The sequence below is a fragment of the Molothrus aeneus genome, chromosome 18, assembly GCF_037042795.1.
Source record: "Molothrus aeneus isolate 106 chromosome 18, BPBGC_Maene_1.0, whole genome shotgun sequence".
NCBI lineage: Eukaryota > Metazoa > Chordata > Aves > Passeriformes > Icteridae > Molothrus > Molothrus aeneus.
The window spans coordinates 10,326,413-10,350,435 of NC_089663.1; the positions used below are offsets into that span (position 1 = coordinate 10,326,413).

At 53.1% G+C, this 24,023-nt stretch overlaps 1 protein-coding gene across 3 annotated transcripts in view; it reads right to left on the reverse strand.

Moving 5' to 3' along the window:
• Window positions 1–5,037: 5,037 nt before the first annotated feature.
• RPH3A (rabphilin 3A) overlaps window positions 5,038–24,023 on the reverse strand; it is a 32,015-nt gene continuing 13,029 nt past the window's right edge. For all 3 annotated transcript variants that reach the window (XM_066561994.1, XM_066561992.1, XM_066561993.1), the window contains 16 exons: window positions 19,971–20,100; window positions 19,696–19,782; window positions 19,175–19,337; window positions 16,614–16,748; window positions 16,410–16,508; window positions 16,236–16,289; window positions 15,964–16,167; window positions 15,222–15,301; window positions 14,605–14,679; window positions 12,691–12,800; window positions 11,986–12,112; window positions 11,489–11,545; window positions 10,327–10,478; window positions 9,110–9,191; window positions 8,554–8,650; window positions 5,038–7,743 (listed from right to left, as the gene is read on the reverse strand). In XM_066561994.1, coding sequence (XP_066418091.1) covers window positions 7,613–7,743; window positions 8,554–8,650; window positions 9,110–9,191; window positions 10,327–10,478; window positions 11,489–11,545; window positions 11,986–12,112; window positions 12,691–12,800; window positions 14,605–14,679; window positions 15,222–15,301; window positions 15,964–16,167; window positions 16,236–16,289; window positions 16,410–16,508; window positions 16,614–16,748; window positions 19,175–19,337; window positions 19,696–19,782; window positions 19,971–20,100 — 1,783 coding nt within the window. In that variant the 3' untranslated portion in view covers window positions 5,038–7,612. The remainder of the gene's footprint in view (window positions 7,744–8,553; window positions 8,651–9,109; window positions 9,192–10,326; window positions 10,479–11,488; window positions 11,546–11,985; window positions 12,113–12,690; window positions 12,801–14,604; window positions 14,680–15,221; window positions 15,302–15,963; window positions 16,168–16,235; window positions 16,290–16,409; window positions 16,509–16,613; window positions 16,749–19,174; window positions 19,338–19,695; window positions 19,783–19,970; window positions 20,101–24,023) is intronic.

The following is a 24,023-nucleotide window of genomic DNA, read 5'->3' on the forward strand; positions in this document are numbered from 1 at the left end:
GCCCGGGTCATTTTTCGAACAATTAAAGATAACGAGGCCCGAGCGCAGCTCATGTTTCAGGGTTAACGCCGCTGCCAAACATCATCACGTCAGCGGCGCTTGTACAACAAAGGAGATCGATAAGATTCCCACTCCGGGAAAGCAGCTCTGCCTCGGGGTTATCCTGGTGCACCGGAGCCTGCCAGCTCCTCTGAGCCCTTCCCAGGGACCTGCTGGGCTTTATTTTTCCATTTTCCCGGGTTTTTAATTCAGCACCTCCTTAACGGGCTTTGCTTTGTTCTGCTCCCTCCGCGAATCCCAGGAAAAAATTTGGGGTTGGGAAGGAATTTAAAATTCACCCCATTCCCCCCGCCCCCGTTGTTTTCCACTGTCCCAGGTTGCTCCAAGCCCCGTCCAACCCCACTCTGAGCCCTTGCGGGGATGGAAGGGGCGCATTTTTCAACCCACCTTGATTACACCTGGCAGAGCAGCTTTCCCCTCAGGCAGGTTTTCATTCCCGCTTTTCCTGCCGGTCTCCAAAGCCTTGTTTCCCCGAAAACTTTCCAGCTGCTCGATCACAGCCAATTTGCAAGGCCGAGACATTTAAAACACCCTGAGAGCAGCGGGGGATGAAAGGTGCGAGCTCCAGCAGGGTGAGAGCTCCTGGAAACTCATCCTTTGGGAGAGCTTTGGAGATAAGGCAGGGCCTGAATTCCCCCTCTGGAAGTGCCACCTGCCTTTACAAAGGAGCAGGAGTCACACGGAGCTGAATAACTCGGATTTTAAAAGGAAAATACTCTTTGTTGGAGGCTGAATAAAGCCCTGATTTGCCGAGGCTCTGGAGATCTTGGCTGTGGCACTCAGGGTTTCCATGACAGGGCTCTTATCAGGGAGATACCGATCAGCTCCTGGGCTCTGCCCGGCTGGACCTTAATTAACGGTGCTGACCCTCATCAGGGGACAAAGAGGAGTGACAGAGACACCCGCGAATTTCTCAGGCTCCTTCCCTCTCAAATTCGGCCCATCCTGTTTACAAACACCCCCAAGGCTTCTCAGTGGCAATTCCCTTTGACCTGAACTAAACTAATTTTTTTTTCCCCTCCTTTTTTGTCTGTCACAGCTTTTATTCCCTTTTTGTTCAGACAGCTTTTGAAAGGAGTTTGTGGGGATTTTTCCCAGCAAACCTGAGAAATCCGTTATCTCTGCAACCCAAATGGATTCAGGGAGCTGCTCAGATCTCTGAAAGCAGAAAACTGCAGTTTTCCAGCCTCATTCCAGCTGCTCCAGCCAGCTTGGAAGGCAGGTGCTGGCATCCTGATCTTCCCAATCCATCCGTGACCTTTGGTGTGGGGCTTGCTTTCATTGCCCAGCATTCCCAGAATGTCCCCAGAGGAGCTGTGGCTGTGTCCCCACACAGAGGATGCAGCACCTGCTGCTCCCCAGCTCTCATCCTGCTCCTGGCCAGGCACATTTTCCATTCCCAGCTGATCAGAACCCTCCTGGATTCAGGAAAATGAAGTTTTCCAGCTCTTGGTGCAGCAGCAGGGTGGAAAGGGGTGGATCCACATGGCAGGGACTGGGAGAGAGTGATCCCTTTCTCACCCCTGCTGGGGATAACATCACCCTCTCCCAGTTCAAACCCATTCCCTGTGTCCTGCTCTTTGGAACGCAGTCCCCAGGAACAGCTGAGGTGAGCTCAGCAGCACAGCCAGGCTGGGACGGAGCGGTGTTGGCTGGAAAACAGCAAAACCATGGAAGCAAAGCCAGGGGATGATGGGAGCAGGGTGGAAAAGGTTGGATTTTTGTGCTTGTTTCTAATGAAATGCCACCTTCCACGCTGGGCAGCACAGGCAGGTGCACAAATGATCCCAGCTAAGCCTGGCATTGAGACAGTTCCCAAGTGCTGGAGATCCCATCCCATCCCATCCCATCCCATCCCATCCCATCCCATCCCATCCCATCCCATCCCATCCCATCCCATCCCATCCCATCCCATCCCAAACACCCCCACACAGGGTGCATCCCTCACTCTGGCTCCACCTCCTGGGCTCTCTCCCAGTATAAACCAGTCACCATTGTGCCCAGTTAATATTCAAGCAGGGCTTAATCAGGTTCCCTTTTCTTTTCCAATTCCCTTCCCATTATCCCATGCTACTTTTCTTGGAGTGTGGAGTCTGTTGGAATCTGGGATTGATGGAAGCTGCTGACCACTCCTCTCTCCAATTGCTGTAAGTTGCACTCCCATTCTGCTGCCTGCAATAAAAAAAAAGCTGATATTTACTGTCTGGATTTTTCTTCCTCAAAAAAGTAAAGAAATTCTCAAACCACTCAAACACAGCTCCGAATTTCACTGGCACAGGAGGAGCTGAGCACCCCCTGAGCGTCTCCAGTGGCCTCTCCCACTCAAGATCCAACGTTCCCTTGTGGAATAAACATCCCAAAATTCAGATTTTCCTCCCAGGAAACTCTTCGTGGCCTCTCCAGATGGCAGCAAGACCCTCAGCACTGCAGCAGCCAGCAGCCCAGAGGAGGGGTGGGAACAGAACCATTTATTTGAGGCTGAGGGCTGATGAGATGAAAGCCATTGATCCCAGCTCCTAATTACATTGTTATCTCTGCCCTGGGAGATAAAGAGATTTCTCCCTGCTGGCTTTTGGAAAAGCTGGGCTCCAAAGCGGATAGAGGAGGGATTTATTTATTTGAGCTCCTCTGTTTTTTAAGTGAAATGTTAAAGAGGAAAAGCTTGGTTTATTTATTTTATTTTTTTCCCCCCCAGGAGTTGGGAAGCCAGGGAAGGTTTCTCTCCCGCTCCTGATGCCCAAGGATCAGGCAGGACATGAGGAGAGCTCCATAAAATGGAATTTTTAATGAATTATGCCACAGGAGGCAATCAGAAAACAGCACAGAGGGTGTGAGCTGGGTCAGTGGGTGCTGCTGTGACCTCCTGGAGCCACGGGAGCCTTGGAGAGGAGCCACTTGGCCACACTGGATTTCACAGGAGTGGAACGAGAGCCCAAGACTTTGCCAACACCTCCATCCCATGGCTTTTCTCCAGGGATGGTCCTGGCCCCTCTCCCAGAGCAGCCAAGGACCTGCCTCAGGTCCTGGCAGCTGCTAAAGGTGCTGCTGCCATCCCCATTTCCCAGCCCCCCGGATGAAGAGCAAACTGGAATTGATTTCCCAACCCCTGTGAATTCCTGCTCCTGCCCGGCCTGGCCAGCACCAGGATGAGAATCCAAATTTTGATTGCTCCAAAGGAGCAAATCCAATTAGCACAGGAGGAAAGGGGCTGGGAGAGCAGAGTGGCTCAGACGTGCTGAGCTGGAATTAAAACTGGGGAGCCACCGACAGATTAGGAGATTCAAAGGATGGTCCTGAACGAGCCCAGTTTGCCATTCCTTCTGGAGAGGCTGAGAAGAAAATGGGAGGAGAAACAGGAATTAGAGGGAATAAATGCTCCTCTCTTATTCCCATGGATTTGAGCAGAATCCCTCTTTGGAATCATTTTCCACGCAGGAATTCACAACCACGGCTGGTTCTGCTTTATCAGCAAACACCACAGCAGCTTCATCCCAGAGAATCCTCATCCCAGTCTTCATCTGGAGCTGGATGGTCCCTGCTGGGACCTCCTGGGTTGGATTCCTTGCCTGGGAGGTCTTGGATGGGACTGGAATTCCTCCCCTGGGATTTCTCTGCTGGAAATGGAAAAGAGGAGGGAAAATGAATGAGGAGAACCCAACGCTGAAAAACCAAAAACATCAAAAAGAAGTTAAAGCTCAATTTTAGGGCTGCTGGGAAGGTTTTTCCCCGAGGACAAAGCCTCAACTCATCCCTGCCGCTGAAGGTTCGAGCGGCAGGAGGAGCGGTCGCCCCCAAAAATTCCCAAATTCCTGGAAATATCGGGACATCCCTGCGGCACCTCCTCGCCGCTCCATGCCTGGAGCTCCAGTGACATCTGCTGCTGTCTCTGGGCATCGCCACCGGCCCGGCCACCGCCGGGGGACACAGGGGGGCCATGTCCCCACCCAGGGCTGCGAGCAGGGGCTCCCACCTGTGGTGGCGTTCGCAGGGGTCGCAGGACGAGGGAAGAGACGAGAACCTCGACTCCGTGTTTCAGAAGGCTGATTTATTATTGTATGATATAATGTGTATTATGATATAATGTGTATTATGATATATTATGATATATTATGACATATTATATTATGATATATTATATTATGATCTATTATATTATATTGTATTATATTATATCATATTATATCATATCATATTACATTGATATACCAAAACTACACTACACTAGACTAAAGAAAGAGAAAGGATTTCATCAGAAGGCTAGCAAGGAATAGAAAAGAATGATAATAAAATCTTGTGACTGACCAGAGAGTCCTGACACAGCTGGGCTGCGATTGGCCATTAATTAGAAACAATTCACATGGACCAATCCCAGATGCACCTGTTGCATCCCACAGCAGCAGATAACCATTGTTCACATTTCGTTTCTGAGGCCTCTCAGCTTCTCAGGAGAAAAAAGTCCCGGCAAAAGGATTTTTCATAAAATATGCCTGTGACACCCACCAGCCCTGCCCTGGGAATTGAGCCTAAAAACGCCCCAATAAAAGGAAATAAAAATATATAAATAAAAGGAAATAAATAAAAGGGAACAAATAAAAGGAAATCCTTTCTTGGTTGGAGCTGCCACCCCCCCAAGGGAGCAGCTTCTCCTTCCCAAACTGGGGGTGAGAGGGAACTGGGAGGGAAAAAAATTCTCCCACCACCATTGCTGCTTTTCCTCAGGGCTTTCACTCCCAGGCACCAAGCAAGAGGAGCCCGTGGATGATTTAAGCCTGCACTATTTTACCCAGGATATTCCCAAAACCAGGAATTCCTGTTACCCCGAGCCAGGATCTCTCTCCCAGCCACCCCAAACTTCTCAACATCTCCAACCCAACCCAATTCCAGCAGCCCCAACCCACCAGGAATTCCCAGAACTCAGGCCCTCTGTCCACCCCATGAGGTTCCTGTTCCCACAACGAATGAAAGAAGCCAAAAAACTGTTTTGTTTTTTTTTTTTTGTTCTTTTCCAATAGTCTCACTTTATTAGATACCACATCAAGAGAGGATGTTGTGCTGCATGCAGCGGAAGACTGGAGGATTTCTAATTCCTGTGTAAGGTTTTCTTTTTGTCTTTAACAGTTGTAAACTGATATTTGGCTGTAAAATCACTGCATGCGAGTCTGAATGCAAACAGCAGTAGAAGAGGCTTTTAATTTTCTTTTTTTTGCCTTTTTTTTTGTTTGTTTGTTTTTCACCATTCCCAATCCATAGGTGCATGCTTTATTTACAACAAAAAGAAGTCATTCAGGGCAGGAATTACCATCAGAAAAACTGAGAAGAGGAGGGGGCAGAGACCAGGGCTGTGGTTTTGCACATTACTGAGGAGATTGGCAAGTTGCACTTGATTTTTGGAGGTGCAAAGAGATGATCTGAGTATCCTTTTCCCAAAGAAAGCAGGCTGAACAGGGAATGGGAATACAGGATGGGAAAAGGGTAACCTTAAGTGAGTTGTTCTGCACATACAAAGGAGGCTGGGCTGCTGCAGGACTGGGAGAAATTAAGGAATTGCTTTAATAATGATTTTAAAAGATTTTTTTTTTTTTACCCTCAGCCACATATTTCCCCAGCACAGCTCCGTGCCCAAGGGCTGCTCTGGGTATGAACAGGAATGTTTGGGTCAGGTCCATCCCTCTGGAAAGGGTGGTGGCAGCTTGGAGTCATTAAGGTTGAAAAAGGGAGAGTCCAACCATTGATCCTGGATCCCACCATCCCATCCTGGATCCCACCATCCCACAGCTCAGCTGGGCCTGGAGCAGGGAGGCTTCACCATGGCGTGCAGAGGGGAACCGTCAAAAAAATTATATTATATTAATTATAATTAATAATTATAAAAAAAAAAAAGATTGTTTCAGTCTGGTCCTGGCCAGGGTGGCTCAGGGATGCCACCCTGACTGGCACAGAGGCAAAAATTCCATGGAAAAGGGGAAAATTTCCAGGTGTTTTCTTCCTTTGCACCCCAAGCCAAGCCACAAGCACCAGCACATCACCTGGGGTGATGGAAGAGGATTCCCAGCTCTGGCTGGACCCTCTGGGGTGGGTTGGGTTGGCTTTTCCCACCTGGAGATCCAAGGAGGGGGGAGCCTGTGCCAGGCTGGGCCAGCTCAGCACAGAGGGGGTTGGGGACACTCAGGGCACATCAGCAAGTTCTGCTGGGGGGAGACAAAGAAAATACCAGGAAAACAGAATTCATCCAACCCAAAGAGAGGGCAGCAGCAGCAGCAGAGGGTGCAGGGGGCTCGGGGGAACGTTTCACACACCATGCTCAGTGTGACAAAAAAATCCCATATATTCCATAGTGCTTAGAGTGCTCCTATCCACAGGGCCTGGGGTGATCCAGAGCCAGGGAGTGGTTCCAGAGCCAGGGAGTGGTTCCAGAGCCAGGGAATGGCTCCAGAGCCCAGCAGCAGCAGCTGCAGAGAGTCTGTGCCTCCTGCTGTCCAGACCAGATCCAACAGATCCAGGCCGTCCTTAAGGGGCAGGCTCAGGGTTCTTGTGCAGAAAACTGGGAAAAACAAAAGAAAACCAAACCAAAACAACCCAAGTTTGGAAGATCTCAGATTGTTCCAGCTAATTCCAGGAGCTGTGGTGGTTTAAAGCAAAAATCCTTGCACACATCAGGGGGCTGGGGGGAAGCAGCAGCTCCCTCAGCTTCCCTCCTGAGGAACAGAAAATCCTCGGGAGCAGGAGGGGTCTGAGGGGACCTAGGACCCCTTCAGGGCTCGGCCAGTCACTACTACACAGCTCAGAGGTGAGGAGGAGGTAGTCACAACCCTAAAACACAGCTGGGCTCCTACAGCAGCGGCGCCCCCGAACTCCTCGCGCAAAAGGACAAAAACCAACCCACACCTGGTCCCCTGCGAGCGCAGAGCTCCCTAAACCCTCCTTGTCGCTGTTATGGTGTTGGTGGTGGATCTTCTCAGCAAAGGATGTGCCACAAGATTGCTCAGGTGGGCCAGAGCAGAGGTGAAGCTCAAGCAGGACTCGCAGGATGACACCAGTGGCACCGGTTTTTTGGCCTAACCACGACAACACGGACACCAGGCGACGGTGACACCCACACCAAAGCCAAGGAGCTTTTTCCTTATTGCAACTGAGGTATTGAGATCACACAAGCAAGGACAGGCTGATGCTCCCAAGCCCAGCACTCCCATCTCCCCTAGGGGAGACGCGAGGAGCGGAGGCTGGAGGGACACAGAGCGTCGGAAACGCGACGGGAACGGAGAGAGAGAGAGAGGGGGGAACAGTCAGGAGGGAACTATTGCTTGCCAAAATTACACACCAGGGGAACTCAACAGCCTCCCTTCCCCAGCTGAAAATAAATAAAGGAGAATAGAAAAGATCTGGGGGAGTTTCCAGTGGAGGGGAGGACGGAGGGGGCTTGGAGGAGGAGGAGGAGGACCCTGGGATCAGAGGCTGTAGCAAGGCGTGGCTGCGCTGGAAGACGGGACACCAGGGACACCAGGGACCTGCAGGGGTGTGGCAGAGGGCAGGGAGGGCTGGGCAGAGGCTCCCTTTAATCACTGGCCACGTGGTTCTCGTTCTGCAGGGTGTGCCAGCGCTCGATCTTCTTGTCCTTGTTCTTCAAACACTCGTACCAGTGTTTCAAGCGCTCACCCTTGGCCGTGATTCCCAGCTGGCAACCGCCTGGGGAAAGGGGACAAGAGCAGAGTTTGTAACCAGAGGTGCTGCTGTCATAGGCATGTTTTATGAAAAAAATCTTTTTGCCAAGATTTTTTTCTCTTGAGAAGCCGAGGGGCTTAAGAAACGAAACGTAAATGATAATTATCTGCTGTTGTGGAATGTAGCAGGTGCATTTTTGATTGGTCTCATGTGGTTGTTTTTAATTAGTGGTCAATCACATTAATTCATGGCCAATCACAGTCTAGCTGTCTCAGACTCTCTGGTTAGTTACAAGATTTTATTATTATTTTTTCTTTCCTTTTCTAGCCTTCTGATGAAATCTTTCTTTCTATTCTTTTAGTATAGTTTTAGTATATAATTTTCTTTTAATATAATATATATCATAAAATAATAAATCAGCCTTCTGAAACATGGAGTCAAGATTCTCATCTCTTCCCATGTCAAGATTGCCTTGCAAATTCAACATTTAGTGAGCCCTGAGTGAAGAACATTGCCACATTTGGTGACCTCGAGCAAATTGCATTGATTATCCTTTCATGGTGTCATAACCACAGTGGTGCTGATGTCCAGGAAATCCTGCCATGGGCACACACCTCACACCCTGCAATGCTTTTTCCATCTCCTGGACCACAAATCTAATGGAAACGCCACGGAGATGCTTTTCCTGCCCAAAAGATGCTGGAGGTGGGGCAGTGTAGAGGGTGCACCCACCAGATGCCATCATCCCACCTGGGCAGGTGACCCACTCAGCAAACCCCATCCCAGGCACCAAACCCTGCCCCAGAGGGCAGAGCCTTCCAGCCCGTGGCTCACCGATGTAGTCGTTGGATTTCCCGATGTCGTAATCCCATACGGAAATGTCCAGGGATTTCTTGGCCAGGTCGCTGTGTTTGATGTCATAGAAGAACTCCTGCAGAAAGGAAAACACACCCTAAAAGCTGCAGTTAAGGGGTTGGGCCTGACCTCTGCAGAGCCTGGATTCAAAATCCAAGGAGAGGATGGTTAAAATGTAATTAATGAAGGAAAAATGCTCCTTCCCTGTGGAACCTCTTTTTCCAGGAGCTGAGCTCACCCCTTGCACCTACATGAGCCCTTTCCAGGTGTCCCATCAAAGCAGCACCAGTGGAGAATTTCCAGTTTCCACCCCCAGGAATGCTGATCCCACCCACATCCCCAGCTGGGATGCAGGGAGCTTTCAGGGTGTGTGGTGCTGCCATGGCAAAGTCATTCCCAAAATATTCCTGGGCACAGGAGTGGGAAAGGAGCTTGAGCAAAGAGCCAAACCTTGGGGAGTTTGTCTTCCACCTCCTCCACTCAACACAGCACTCAGTGAATTGATTTAATAATATAAAAAAATATCCGTCCATACCTCGTTAAATTCAGGATTCAACGTTTTCTTCTTAATCTGTGTCTTGTGCTTGGCCTTTTTTCCCATGTCGGGTTTCAGCCAACTGGGGGCAACAGAAAACAGCTCAAAATTCAAGTGCAAGAACAGTGGGAGTTCATAAGCTTAAAAAGTGAGCTTCTGAGCTGGAAGAGATTTATTTAGAGCCAGTCTCTCTTCCCACCTTCCAGAGAATGTGGGAAAAGTATGGGGCTGGGGCTGTGCAGCCTGGCTGCAGATCCAGAACTCAATTTAGGGCTGGGATTAATTAGATCACTGATTTAAAAATGTAAAACCACCATCTTCTGTTTCTGGAAATGGAAAATGCAACAAATAAAGAGAGACTGGGAAGGGAACCTGCTCAGCTCCACTGAGCTACAAAACGAGGAGCAGAATATGTTCAACATGAGAGTCACTGAATGAGTTTGAGGGAGAACAGAGGTTTTTTTCTAAAGGCAAAGGAAAAAAACGTGAGCAAAAACCCCACCAGGAATGGCTGCAGGGATTTCTCTGTGGTGCAGCTCACAAGGTTGGGATAAAAACCCCACATTCCCAGGAGCCATGTGGGTTTATGGGGCAGCAGGCAGGGCATGGAGGGACATGGAGCCACCTCTGTCCTGCAGCCAAGGTGGGTCAGAGGTGGAGAGAAGAACTCCCTGTCCTCCAGCTTCCACTGTCCCTGGAGTCCCACCATGCCCTTGGTGAGTCACGGGTGGGAATCCCACTCGCATGGATCGCAGGGAAGTTGGTAGTTGGAAGTTGGTGTTGGAAGTTTTGGGTGTTGGAAGTTGGTAGTTGGGTGTTGGAAGTTTTGGGTGTTGGAAGTTTTGGGTGTTGGAAGTTTTGGGTGTTGGAAGTTTTGGGTGTTGGACACCAGCCCCAAACCCACCCCACATCCCCCACGTGCCCTCTGCTTGCAGACACAAGGTGATCGGTCAAGGCTTGGACTCCTGAAGTCTTTCCCAGCCTTTAACAATTCTGGGATTCTCCATGAGGCAACCACAGGGATTTGGGCACCGGGGAGTGACAGACCCAAGGGTTGGCTCAACACCACCCACGCTGGGGACACCACCAGAGGTGAAGCTCAAGCAGGACCCACAGGATGACACCGGTGACACCGGGTTTGCCCTGAATTTCCGTCACTGGCTCCAGAGGAAGGAGAGCAGGCGGTTCCAGCCCGGAGCCAGCCCCGGCTCACTCACAGCTTGACGAAGGGATCCGAGTATCCGTTGGCGTCCATGGCCGCCAGGTGCACGCAGCGCACGATGCCCACAATGAGCCCCCCCTGCTGGGTGCTGTACATCAGGGACACCAGGATCTTCCCGCGCTCCTCCACGTCCCCTCCGCGATCCACCTGCAGGAGGAGCCGCCAGAGGCGTCTCACGGATGTGTTTTGTGGGAAAAAAATCCTTCCCTTAGGATCTTTTTCTCCTGAGAAGCTGACAGGCCTCAGAAATTAGACGTAAACAATGATTATCTGCTGCTGTGGAATGCAACAGGTGCATCTGTGATTGGTCTCATGTGGTTGTTTTTTAATTAGTGGCCAATCACAGTCCGGCTGTCTCGGACTCTCCGGTCAGTCACAAGATTTTATTATCATTCCATTTTCCTTTCTATTCCTTTCAAGCCTTCTGATGAAATCCTTTCTCTATTCTTTTAGTATAGTTTTAGTATATCATTTTGTTTTAATATAGCATATATCATACAATGATAAATCAGCCTTCTGAAACATGGAGTCAAGATTCTCATCTCTTCCCTCATCCTGGGACCCCTGTGAACACCACCACAGAGGTGGGCGTCAAATGTGGCAATAACGTTTCCTTCCTCACATCTCTCCTCTGGCTCAGCTGTTTGCCTTAATTTTTCCTTCTCCTAGCCAAGCTTCTGTCAGATCAGAGTGCAGTTTTCAGAGTCAAGTTTTCAGTCAGTTTTTTGTTTGTTTGTTTGAAATTAATTTTGTGTTCTACAAGCAGACTGCATTTTAATTATAATTTATGTCAGCTATGTGGGTGTGTATATATATAATCGTTTATTATTTATTTTTATTGTGGGTTATTATTGCCTATTTGATAATTCCATTCAGAACGAAGGTGCAGCAAACAAACAAAAAATTAAGATCAAAGCTGGCTTTGAACACTATATCTTTCTAATTTTTCCTCTTTCTCCCTGTTCTCTTTCAGTTACTGCCCTCCATCTCTTGTGCCAAGGAGCTTCTCTTGCATCAGGAGGGAAAACGGCGTGGAGGAGGAGGGATGGGATGGATACCAGGGAATGTGGGATCTCCAGGACAGGGGAGCAATGGGGTTGTACACAAGGGATGGTGGAAAGGACATGGATGGAGCTTGTCCTGCTCCAAGGACTCACCTCCTCCTCGTACAGAGCCATCCCACGGGATGCGCCGGTTGTTCCGGCGCGCTTCGTCTGGGATGGGAAAGGGACAAGGAGAATGCCATGAGTGACTGGGAGAGGAACCATCCCACAGCAAAAAAAACAAAACCCTGGGAATGCATGCAGCCCAGCTCCTGCACTGCACTCCAAAGTGCAAGGACCTCAGGAATCTCCATCTGCTCCATCCCCCCCATCCCAGCGGATTCAAAGGGGGACAGAGCAACCTGTCCCCTCCACCTCGGTGACATCCACCCCCAGGGGCTGGCAGTGCCAACAGGAGCAGGCCCTGGGGTCACTTCCCATGGATTCCCACCAGGATCTTATCTCCTGGCCTTGGGATGTCACATCAGCCCAGGCACAGGTGGGAATGCAACTCCAGAAGGTGCCAGGGAAGCCAGGCACCTCCAGCCCCTCCCTGCATCCCTCAGGTGCCATTTCCAAGGGGAACAGAAGGAATTTGCACCGACACTCACTGCTATTACTCTCTCCAGGCAGATGTTGAAGTTCTTTTTCTGGTTGGCTTTGAGTTTTTTCAAGGCAACTCTGGTTTCTCCAATAAACTCGTTGTGGCCAAATTTGTCCTCGTCACACACAGAGATCCTGGAGGGAAGAGGGAAAGGGGAACATAACCAGGCTGGAGCAGTGCCCGACTCCAGAGCCAAACCCATCCCTGCAGGGGCACTGCTGGGGAGAGGGAAAAACAAAACAAAACCCCCCAAACCCACCCTTGATGTGGATTTTCTCTGACCAACAGCCATCAACCCCCAAATTTCTATCTTAAAAAAAAAAAAAGTCAACATTTTAAAATATTTGCTTTGTGATGGGCAAGAAATCAAGATGTGGAAGTTTTAAGTTTTCTGAGGGGAGAAAGAGCCATAAATTTTAAGAGATATTTATATGGAGTGTTTTTCTGGGCTATTGTCAAATCAGCAGAGATGCACATCTCTACAATGATAAAAATCATAGTATAATCAATAATCTACTATTAAACGAAAAGGTCAAAATGCCAGTTCTCCTCTCTTCAAAGAACCATCCAGATGACCAAAGCCATGTTGATTTTAACCCAAAACTGCATTTCTCACAGCCCTAACCCCCCCCTGCACTCCTGGGGGTGGTGCTGGGAGCAAGGACACCCTGAGCCCCACCCTGTGGGACCCCTGGGCTCCTGCTGGCCTTGCCTGAGGGTTTTCCTCTGCATGTCCTCGTCGGTGATGCCGTGGTACACCAGGGTCTCGTTCCACACCGGGTTCCGAGTGTTGCGCAGCGTCTTCGTCCTCAGCTTGTTCGACTGTGGGGTCACACAAACGCAGGGGAATCAGTGTTGACTTCATGGTTTACCCCAGAACCCCGGGTCCCTCCCCTGATAATTCCCTCCCAGGTGTGTCCGTCTCCTCTCCTTTCCCCTCCCAGCACTGTCTGTCAGTCCTGGCATTCCAGAAGGGCTTCGAGTGATTGGCAGACTCAAAGGATGCCCTCTACCCCTGGGGGGCATTGGGCCATCCAGGTGTCCTTTGTCCCTTTGTCCCTCCCCTCCTGTCCCTGCTTGGTGGCTCCCTGCCCCTTCCCTCCCCTCTCCCCGGGGTTCAAAGGAGCAGCAGCCACGGGCTCAGGGAGTTCTGTTGGCGCTGGTGCTGCATTCAGAGGCCAGAATAAAGCTCTGGATCCAAACCCTCCATCAGAACCGACTCCTTTCCTTCACCATCGCCTCAAAGCTTCCCCACCAGAGGGAAACCTGAGGAGCAGCCCCTGTTATGGGGGGAAGCTCCATCCCAGCACCACCAGAGCTCCTGCAGGCCTGGACTCATCTCCACGTGCCAACTGCAGCACCCAGCCAGCCAAAAGTGTCTGTGGGTGAAACACCACACACCCAGCCAGCCAAAAGTGTCTGTGGGGCAAAACACCACACACCCAGCCAGCCAAAAGTGTCCCTGGGGTGAAACACCACACACCCAGCCAGCCAAAAGTGTCTGTGGGGTGAAACACCACACACCCAGCAGCCAAAAGTGTCCCTGGGGTGAAACACCACAATGCCACTATTTGGTTCAGCCACAGGGCCCAGACAAGCCAAGGCACGTCCCGTCCACAATACTGGTGATATTCCAATACCCCAGGATTCCTCCCTGCCCAAATCCCAGCTCCTGGCAGGGGTGCCCCATCACAGCTGGCACAGCTGGGTGATGGTGAGCTCCCAGGGAGCACTGAGGTGGAATTTTGCCAAGCACCAGGGATTTGGTGACATGAGGTGGATGGGAGAGACTGGATTTTGTCGCTCCCTGGAGTTTATTCCCTCAAGGAGAGGGGGAAAGGTGTCCAGGGCAGGATGTGAGGGCTCAGGTCACAGCTCTCATGGTCTAAAGGAGGTGACAGTGGGGGATTGAGGAGCTGTCACTTTGCTTGAGTGTCTTTCACAACCACACATTCAAAATCTTAAAAAATAATTGAAATAAATATCAGCAAATGAGAGCAGTAGAAATCAAAGCAATTCCCAACATCACACCTGGATTTCCTCCAAACAAGACCAGGTGTCCCTGTGCATAAAGCAAAGCTGGAAAATCAATCCAATTTCTTTGTATCAGTTTTCCCCTGGTTTTACTCCTGGTTCCTCTGAGCAGAACTCTGCTGTACCCTCTAAGCAAAGAGCCAGCACTGCTGGTGGTCATTCCTTCCTCAAGATTTGCCCACCCAGATCAGCTCAGCTGGGCTGGGCAGGGAGATTTCCAGGAATTTCCTGGAAATGATGGAGCCACAGTTTCCCCCCAGTTCTCTCCCCACAGCTCCACCAAGAACGTGCTGCAGCTTCCAAGCAAATGGATAATTCCAGCCCTGGGCATAATTAGATTTTTGGGCAGATGTTTTGTGATGCATTAACAGCAATGCCTCCTCTGGAGCTTCCCTCCATCCCTGAGCAGATTCCTGCCTGCAGGATGAGCTGTTCCTCGGGTCTGGGAGAGCATCTGGGAGCATCCTCCCTGTTCAGAGACACCCCCAGGGAAAACAGCAGCGAGCAAAGAAATCAACAGGGAAAATCTGATCTGAGGGGGATTTGAGAAACCTCTGCTCCACCCCCAGCACCAAACCTGGCAGAGCCTCACCTTGCTGGCTCCAGGCAGGAGGTGCAGCTTCACATAGGGATCAGCCAGGCCATTGGAATCCATTGGTTTTAAGCCCTAAAAAAGGATAAAGGAAATGTAGGATGTGAATTCTCCTTCAGCAAAGAGAAAAATCTGCTCGTGAAAAACGCAAAGAGAAAATGTGTTCAGTGACCCAAGAGCCTCTGCCCCGAGCAGCTGTGGGTGCCAGGATGTGCTGAACCAACCCTTCCCAGGAAAAATCAGCATTGTGGAATCACAGGATGGTTTGGGTTGGAAGAGACCTCAAATACCATCAAGTTCCACCCCCTGCCACAAGCAGGGACATCCTCCACTATCCCAGGCTGCTCCAAACCCTGTCCAACCTGGCCTTGGACACTTCCAGGGATGGGGCAGTTTCCTGGGAGGACTGTTCAAGGGCATCACCACTCCCACAGATCTCTTGGATCCACACAAGGAAAAGGCCCCCAGCCCTCCCCAGCCAGGAGCAGCTGTGCCTGGAGCCTCCCAAGGGAGCAGCCTCTGCCAGCAGCACACGGCTTCCTTCCCATTGTACCAGAGAAACTGGGAGCCAGATGGATTTAATTTAGGAAAAGGGGGGAGAAAGGAGGAGCTCTTGCCTTGGCCTTGATGAGGGTGCAGTGCAGGGAGCTGTTGTCCTGGTCGTAGAGCAGGCTGAACTCCAGAGCTCCCAGCGTGGCTGACAGCGATGGAAGAGGAGGAAACAACCTCGTTAAAACCCCAGCCAATAACTGCATTTAATCATCCCCAATTAGTAATAATTGGGAAGATTTGCGGGTCAAATGTAAAAGCTGTTTAATGCAGTGACACTGTGCTGGCAGCGGCCAAACCGCCGCAAATCCAGGCGGATTCAGGAGCTCTGCACAGCTTTGGAGGGCAGGGACTGCCCAGGGAGAGCAGCCTGGGGCTCTGGAGCTGACTCCAATATTCTGCAGGCAAGGGAGGAGTAACACAGCCAACCCTTCCCACAGCAATTCCACCCTGGAGCACCCTGAGGAGATGGGACAGCAGCTCCTCCCAAGGCTGGGCTCAGCACCTGGCTCCCGTCTTGGCTCTCTGGAAACCAGCTCAGGCTCGTGCTCCTTCATCCCAGGGATGAAGAGCAGGCACAGAGGGCATCAGCTGCTCCAATCCAAGCACCTGATCCCGACCCCAGCAGCTCTTCCCACCCAGGATGTTCTACCACAGATCCTCCCCCTCAAACCCCCGCCCCAGCTCCGAGCCTGGCAGGGAAGCATCATTCCCTAAGGACTTTCCCTGCTGGACACCCACCCAGCAACCTCCTCCAAATCCTGCACTTCCCAAAGAAACTCCCTCCTCCCTCCCTTCCTGGGTACATACTGCCTTCATCCGAGTCGTAGCTGTTGGCATCCTCCTCCTCCTCCTCTCGGGGCTGCTGCTGCCTCTGCGGGGCGGCGGCTGCGGGCGGGGGCTGGCTGGGGGCAGGGGGCTGCCAGCCTGGCCTGTCCTCCCTGCCGGGGGGCGCAGCCAGGCCCCCTCCCCGCTCCTCCCTGGCAGCTCCACGGGCCGGCTCCGGGGGGCTCGCTGCGGGAGGGACCCCGTTAGCCCCGGCCCGCGGTGGCCCCCAGAGCCCGCAGCCAGCCCGGGCTTACCTTGTCTGTCCGGGAAGCGGGCGGGACCCCCGGGACCTGGCCTTGCCGCTGCAGCTGGGGACACAGAGGCGGCATCAGCGCCTGGGACATCCCCTGGTGGCCTCTCCCACCACACTGAGCCCATGGGGTGTCCCCAGGCACAGAACCATTGGCTGTGCTCCCATCCCATCCCACCTGCGGGTGGTGCCGCTGCCGGGGCAGATCCAGCGGCGGATGCAGCGGTGGCCGGCGGGGGCGGCCGCTGGCCTTGCACGGAGTTGGTTCTCTTCACACCTGCAAGGACAGGGGACGATCAGCAGAGAGCACCCGCAGATGGCTCCCGGCTTTGTGTCCCCCCATCTGTCCCGTCCAGGGATGCAGGAGCAGCTCCGCTCTCACCGGGGCTCCTGCTGACGCCGCTCTCAGCGTAGTCCCGGCTGTCGCTGTCCCCAGCGGTGTCCTCGTTGCCACCCGGACCTGGCCGGCCCTCGGCTGCTTTGCGGCTGCCCCGGGCGGCCGCTGTGCCCTCGGTGCCTGCAGGGAGAGGGAGAAAGGAGCGGTGAGGCTGGAAAAGCGAGCTGCCATCCCTGGCCTGGGTGCCAGCAGCAGGGGGACAATGGGCACGGCCACTGCAGCAGCACCTCCGAGCTGAGCTCCGGGCACTGCGGCAGGAGGGTTCTGCACCATCAAACCTGCAAACCTGCACACAAGAAATCCCCGAGGACACGGAGAAACAAGGCCTGAGGTATCCATCACCCGGTCCTCAGCACCCATCAAACAAACCCCTGATGGCACCACAGCTCCACATCCCTGGGATTTGGCGGGGGGGGGGGGGGGGGGAGGGGTGGAGGATCCTATTTTCCTTCAGCTGATCATCTCCCATTTATTAAGGAGACAGCCGTGGCAGCTGCCTCTCCCTCTCCCTTCCATCCAGGGATCCGGCAGTCCCAGCGGATCCATCCCAGCCCGGCGCTCTGGGCTGATGGATGGCGACCCCGCGGACGTGACGGGAAAGGTCTCGGCGCTCACCTGGCTGCTGCTGGAGACGCCAGGGATAAATCTTTGCCGTGACATAAATGGGCTGTTTCTCCTTGGCTGGGCTCTCAGGGTCACCGGGCGTGAGGACAAAGCAACAGATTGCAGGGGGGAAAGGAGGAGGGAGAGAGGGAAAAACACCGGGAATGCTGAAGAGCAGGGAGGGGGGGGGGGAAATGAGCATCCAGGAGCAGGAGCCCCGTGGTGCAGAGAGAGCCGTGCAGTAAATAATTTTCCGAGGGAGCTGTAGGAAAATCACGGGCACGGCAGGAGCATGCTGAGCACCGGGAGGAACGTGCGGAGCTGGCAAAGCCTTCCCGACTGCAGGAGCCGTCGGGATTAATAAAAGCTGCCCTTGGGGCTGGGAGGTTTAAGGCACCGGCTAGGGGAGTGATTAAATTGCCTTAATTAAGTGCTTCCCCCAGCTGCTGCTGCATGGGAAGAGGGAGATCGTCAGCTGGGGGAATCAGAACCTGGGCAAAAGGAAGGGTGGGATGGAGGGGACCATTCCAGGCGGGAAGTGTCCCTTCAGCCCCCCTTTGCCTCTTCCACGGAGCCAAGGAAGAGGAGAGTTTGCAGCCACTGTGCTGCTCCCAATTTAATTATTGCCCAAATGAGGAGCACAAGGTGTTGGAGGGGAATCAGAGGTCCTTATCCCCTTGGCATCCCATGTGGAAGTGTGAAAATGGGGGCTGTTACTCAAAATGAACTCCCAGAGACCCCTTCTCGCTCTCCACACCTCCCTGACAGGAGCCACGTGGGGGTCAGGGTCTTCTCCCAGGCCAGAAGCAACAGGACAAGAGGAAATGGCCTCAGGTTATGCCTGGGGGGGTTTAGGTTGGATATTAGGGAAAATTTCTTCACTTGGAAGGATTGTCCAACCCTGACACCGCTGCCCAGGAGTCCCTGTCCCTGTGTGGGGATTTGAACCCTTGGGGACATCAGTCAGCGGAGGCCTTGGCAGTGCTGGAGGAATGACTGAACTCCATGAGCTTTGAGGGCTCTTCCAAACTGAATGATTCCACCACTGGAAGTGCCAGAGGGTGCAAGGAACAACCAGAACAAGCCACTGCTGCGCCGTGCACAGCACAAGGCTGGGCTGCTCCATCCCCCACAGGCAGGCACAAGCCCCCACGAGCCTCCTCAACTTTCCCTGGGAGGTTTTCCAAGGATTTCTGGTTAAATAACCGGAAAAAAAAACCCAAAAAAAAAAAAAACCCCCAAAACCCACCTGCCCCTCCCAGCAGGACCCAACAACCACGGAGGCGGCTCCGGAGCGGCAGCGGCTCAGCCCCGGCGTGTGCGCGGGAGGTGGGGAAGCCCTGGGATAACCCTGGAATAACCCTGGGATAACCCAGACCCCCGCAGGGTGGGCGGCAGCAGCAGCAAGGAGCGATCCTGCTGCAGCATCCCGAGGGAAACTGGGTGGGAAAAAGCCTTGGGAAGAGAAGGAGGCAGGGATGGGCTGGGCACAGGGAGGGGACAAAGGCCGGTGCTTACCCTCGGTGTCCTCGGCATCCGCCTGGCCTTGGGGGCACAAACAGAGCGAGAGGGGGTGAAGCTGCGGCCCACGCACCCCCAACCCCATCCCGGGATGCCCTGCCACTGTTTTCCCAGATTTCCCTATTTTGTCCCTATTTTTTTAAGGCTTCCCCATCACCACGTCCCTACCCAGGCACTGCCCAAACTCTCAGCTGGGCCCTGATCCCCACTCGGGGCTGCTTTGTTCGAGGATGTCCTGCAACCCCACCTGGATAAAACCTGGATCAAACACCTCCAGCTCCACTGCCACCCCCTTCAGGACACAGGCAGCAGCCACACGACTGCTCTGGACGCTTTTCCCCCAGGATTTTCCCATGCTGAGGACGGGAAGGAGCCCCAGAGCCTCGCTGGCAGTGCTGGGGGCAGCCCCTGCTCTCACCTACCTCGGGTGGGTGCCCGGGAGGGGAGTTTGGGGTCCGGGGCGGGCGGCTCGGCCGGGCAGGGCTCGCTCGGGGTCTGGGGTCCCTTCTTGCTGATGGGCATCGGCTGTGGCAGCATCTGCTTGGGCAAACCCTTGAAGAACCAGGCACCGGAGCGTTTCCACACCTGTGGGAGCAGGGCCAGGCCTCTCAGGGCTTCACACCACTGTGGTCCTCCTCCAGCGACCCCACACCCCCACCCTGCAGCCCATCCCGCTCATTAATTAATCAATTAACGCCCTGGCTCATGCTGCAGCAGCCAATCTCTGCCCTCAAGAGCTCCTTGGAGCCCCAGAGCTCTGTTTTCATGAAATGAAACATCATTTTGTGTAGAAAACAAAACCATCCTATAAGAACCACGGTCAAACAGCTGCTGGGTGAGGCTGGGTGGTGCTGGAGGCCCCTGGGAGGCTGAGTCGGGCCTGTCTTGGAGGTGTGGGGACAGAGGGGACAGCAGGGACAGAGGGGACAGGGGCCACACGCACCTCCCGCTGCTCGCTGCAGATCTTGCAGAGCCAGATGGCCTGGGGCCGGTTGTTGGTGGTCTGCACCCCACACTTGGTGCACACATTCTGCGGGCAAAACAAAGATCTGAGTGACACCGGTGCCACCAAAATGTCCCCAACACCAGCAAGGAGAGCTCTGCCTGTGCAACCACCAGCGAGCTATGGAAATGGGCACCCAAAATCTGCAGTGCCCCCGGGCTGGGGGGGTTTGTGGGGTTCAGTGGGGGTGTCTCACCTTCGGGGGGGGGTCTCACCTTCTTGCAGTCCTCACAGACGACGCAGGCAGAGCCCCTTGTCCCCAGCTGCTCCCCGCAGAGGATGCAGCGGTTGACGCCGTCCCCCAGCACGCTGCGGCGCATGTCCTCCAGCCGGGTCATCAGGCGCCTGCAGAGGGCACAGGGACATCAGGAAGGGCACAGGGAATGCCAGGAGAAGGGCAGGACACGGGGGCAGGCCCTGCTCCCCAGCGTTGGCCACTGCCTTGGGTCTGGTTGTTCCTTTTCCAGGTGTTGCTCCCCATGGAGCATTTCCCTTTCCAGCTATGGGACAAAAGTACATCCCAGGGGGAAAGAAGATTCCAACGGGTTTGTATGGTGCAATATTGACTTCCAGGGAGCTCCATGGACATAGAAAATCCATCCAAGGCAGCAGCTTTGCATGGAGTAACTTGTCCCTAAATGGAAACCTTTCCACCCAGTCCTGCAGCTGCCCATGAAGAGCTGAAGGAGGAGATCCTGGAAGGGCTCTAATGAGGACTGAATTTTAATTAATTAATTTGCTTATTATCTGAGGAAAAAACGCTGCATATATTTGATGGCAATTCTTACAACGAAATGAAAGCCCACTGGAGGCCAGGCTGTGAAAACACACCTGGTTCCTGCAAAGGCAAAAAAAAAAAACAAAAAAAAAACCAACAAACAAACAAAAAACCAAAACCAGTTGAGGAAGTTTTGGAAAGGCAGCGTTGGCTGAAGGAGTTTGGGAAGCAGGAAGGAGCTGCCGGGAGCTGGCGTCGGCGTCGTGCGCTCAGCTAACCCAGAATCCTGGCCCTAAAAATAGCACAGCAAGGGAAAAAAAGCTGCATTATTTATGTCATTCAGTGAGGAAGGAACGAAGAAAGGGAGGAGGAGACCCGAGCCCACCGGAGGGAGCAGCCCCCCGTGGCAGCCTGACCCAAATCCGACAGAGCTGCGGTGGGAGAAAACCGGCGGGCGTTTGAAAGGGGTGGCAGACATCCCACGAGGGGTGGCAGCTTCAGATTTGTGGTGACTCAGCTGCCAGGGCCTCTGAAATGCTCATAAACCATCCACAGGTTCCCTGCACACAAAAATGCCTCTGGGGTTGGGGTTGGACAGCCAGAATTCCATGGGGCCCGCAGGGAAAAGTCAAATAAAGGAACAGCGGCACGAGGAGGGGAAATTGTATGAGCATGGAATGGTTTTGGTTTGGAGGAAGCTTAAAATCATCCAGTTCCACCCCTGCCATGGGCAGGGACATCTTCCACTAGACCAGGGTGTTCCAGGGATGGACAACCTGTGCCAGGGCCTCACCACCCTCCCAGGGAGGAATTTTTTCCCAAAATGAACCATTTTAGGACGTGCAGCCCATCACAGCCCAAAAATCCTCACTACAGCCAACAGGGGCATCTCAAAGCCACCAAGCCCAGCCACACTCAGGGATGTGGATCCTTAATTCCCACAAATTACCCAAGCAAAGCCACATTAACACCTCAGCTCTGCCAAAACCCAGCCGGGAGTCTCCCACTGCTCCCCACGCGGGGGCTGATCCCGCTGGGCTCCTGCCACTTCCAGATGAACCTGCAGCCTGTTCCCAGCTGGAAGCTGGGCTGGGTGGGCAGCAGCAGAGCCAGACAGAGCCAGCAGTGGGGACAAGGCTCTGTTTTCACAGCTCTGGTGTCACCAGACAGCAGATGGGAGAGTTCATGAGTTCCTGCCAGCACCACAAGCACGGGGGCTCGAAATGCAGCAATCGTGGCTCTCATCCTTGTGCTGACAAACAGCACCCTCAGAACCATAGCCAGGGGATTTTGTGCCTTCCCACTTCAGCTCCCTGCCAGCCTGACTCCCTGCTCCAGCGTGGGATGGGGCTGGAGCAACCCCTGCCCATGGAACGAGAGGAGATTTGAGATCCTTCCAACCCAAACCATTCTGGGCTTTGCTTGAGAGCTGCCGTGGTCCATCCCTGCCCTTCACATCCAGAGGTGGCTCCTCCCTTGAGAATAACCCAGCTCTGGAGCCACCATTCCTGGTGCCTTCCCAAGCTCCAGAGCCTGTGGCAAACAGGCACAGAAATCCCAGAGACTCCAGCAGGGCTGCATCACCCCACAAACACCCAGCCAGCAATTCCAACCAAAAACTGGATCCTGGCTCTTCCCCAAGCGTTATTTAAAGCAATTAACCCCAGCCCACATCCCATGGAGTGCACGATCCTCACAACAGCCAGCTTTTATCATCCCCCACCTCACCAAGGGGGAGCATTTTGGGGGAAAAAACCTCTCTTTTATTCATGAAAAACCCCAAATCCCCTGCAGTTCCTCCTGCTGAGCTGCAGGAGCTCCAAGCAAAGCAGCTTCCAGTTGGAAATCTGCAAGCCCAAACAAACTTATTATAGAAACTGGAACAAATGGCACAATCAAAGGGAGGGAGGAAAAAAAAGAAAAGAGGAAAAAGCCTTTGCATTTCAAGAGATTCATTATTTAGCTGCAAAAATCTCTCCCAGGCTCTCATTTACCACGAGCTGCTCCTTAAGTGGGATTTTTGAACCACTGGAAGAGCTCAGCAGCCAGGACACACCTGTGGCACCACTTGCAAGCCAAGTACATTTCCCTAATTAAAACATCCATTCAAGAGGGAGAAATTGGGCTTTTTTTATTTTTTTTTTCGCCATGACTCAAATGCTGCTGGGAGAGAACTGTAGAAAAAGTTCAATTGAAAGTCCTGGTGTGAACCTGGCAGGAAGAAAGGGGGGGTTGTGCCCAGACCCCTGGGCTGAGAAGCCCTTGATAAAGGCAGCAACTGGGAGAAAAAAAGCCCGGGTTTGCTTCCAGCTCCATCCAGCACCTCCAGAGATCCAAATCCATCCTATTCTCCCATTGACAACCAAGGGAAGCCCTGCCCTCACCAGGAATGAGATTTCTGCCTTCCCAAAAGCTTTTCTCTCCACTGGAGATCATTTCCTCCTCGCTTTTATTGCGCACAACCAGCCTCCAGCTCATCCCTCTGCCCTCCACGGCTCCAGCAGCATCTTCCTCCCCATTATCTGCACTTCAAAGAGCAGGAAATATCTTTCCAATTGTTAAAACAGGGGGAAGAATCTGGGAGTGGAGTAATTGGAGCTGGTGGCAGGGAGCTGGCTCAGCCCAGCCCAGGGATGGGGAGAGATCCCTCACCTGCCAGGGAAACAGGGGTTGGGCACTGGTGGGAGAGAGACAGGAGCAGCTTTATCTGCAATGGAATGGGGCCCTGGTGACGGGAACCAGCCCAGCCCCAGGGATGCGATTTGGGAAGGGGAGGGTGGGCACTGAGGGACATCCCCGGGTGCTCCGGCCCCGTTCCAGAGCCCTGGAGCAGGCAGGGAAGGGCCCAGGGGCACATCCAAACATTCCCCGTGATCTGTGGCAGGAAAAGGATCCCACAGGGATGAGGGATTGCCTTGGGCTGGGTTCAGCACTGGATGGGACAGAACCCATGGTGGCTTTGGCAGAGCTGGGTTCGGGGTTGGGTTCCATGACTTTAGAAGTCTTTTCCAACCTAAATGATGATTCCATGGAACTCTCAAGCATTGCAGCAGGAGAAGAGGGATGGGAATAGGGACACAGTGACCAGAATGAAGCGCTGATGATCCCAGGAAATGAGGCTGAACGACAGAGCAGGAGTTTGCTGTGTTTAAATATTCATCAGCACTGCAGAAATGAATGGCCAAGATGTCCTTAATGGGCTTTAAATTGTGGCAGGGAGGACTTTTAATGCAGCAAAAAGGGTGGGAGAAGGACCTGATCCACGAGGAAGGACCTGATCCAGGCCACCATGATCCATGTGCTCCTCAGTGCCGGGCAGGAGGCAGCAGGGATGGGCTCAGCCACCACATCCATGGTGAAAAAATTCCAGAGAAACACAAAGGAGGTCACCAAGAGCCTCCAGAATGAAGCCCAGCCTCATCTCCATGGGGAAATCGTGTGCCTTAAAGGGATGAATATTAAATTAAGGCTCATTTTCCTGGTGGAAAAGGGACAAGAAAAGCAGCCAAGCTCCAGATTAAGGGAAACATAATTAAAATTGGGATGAGAA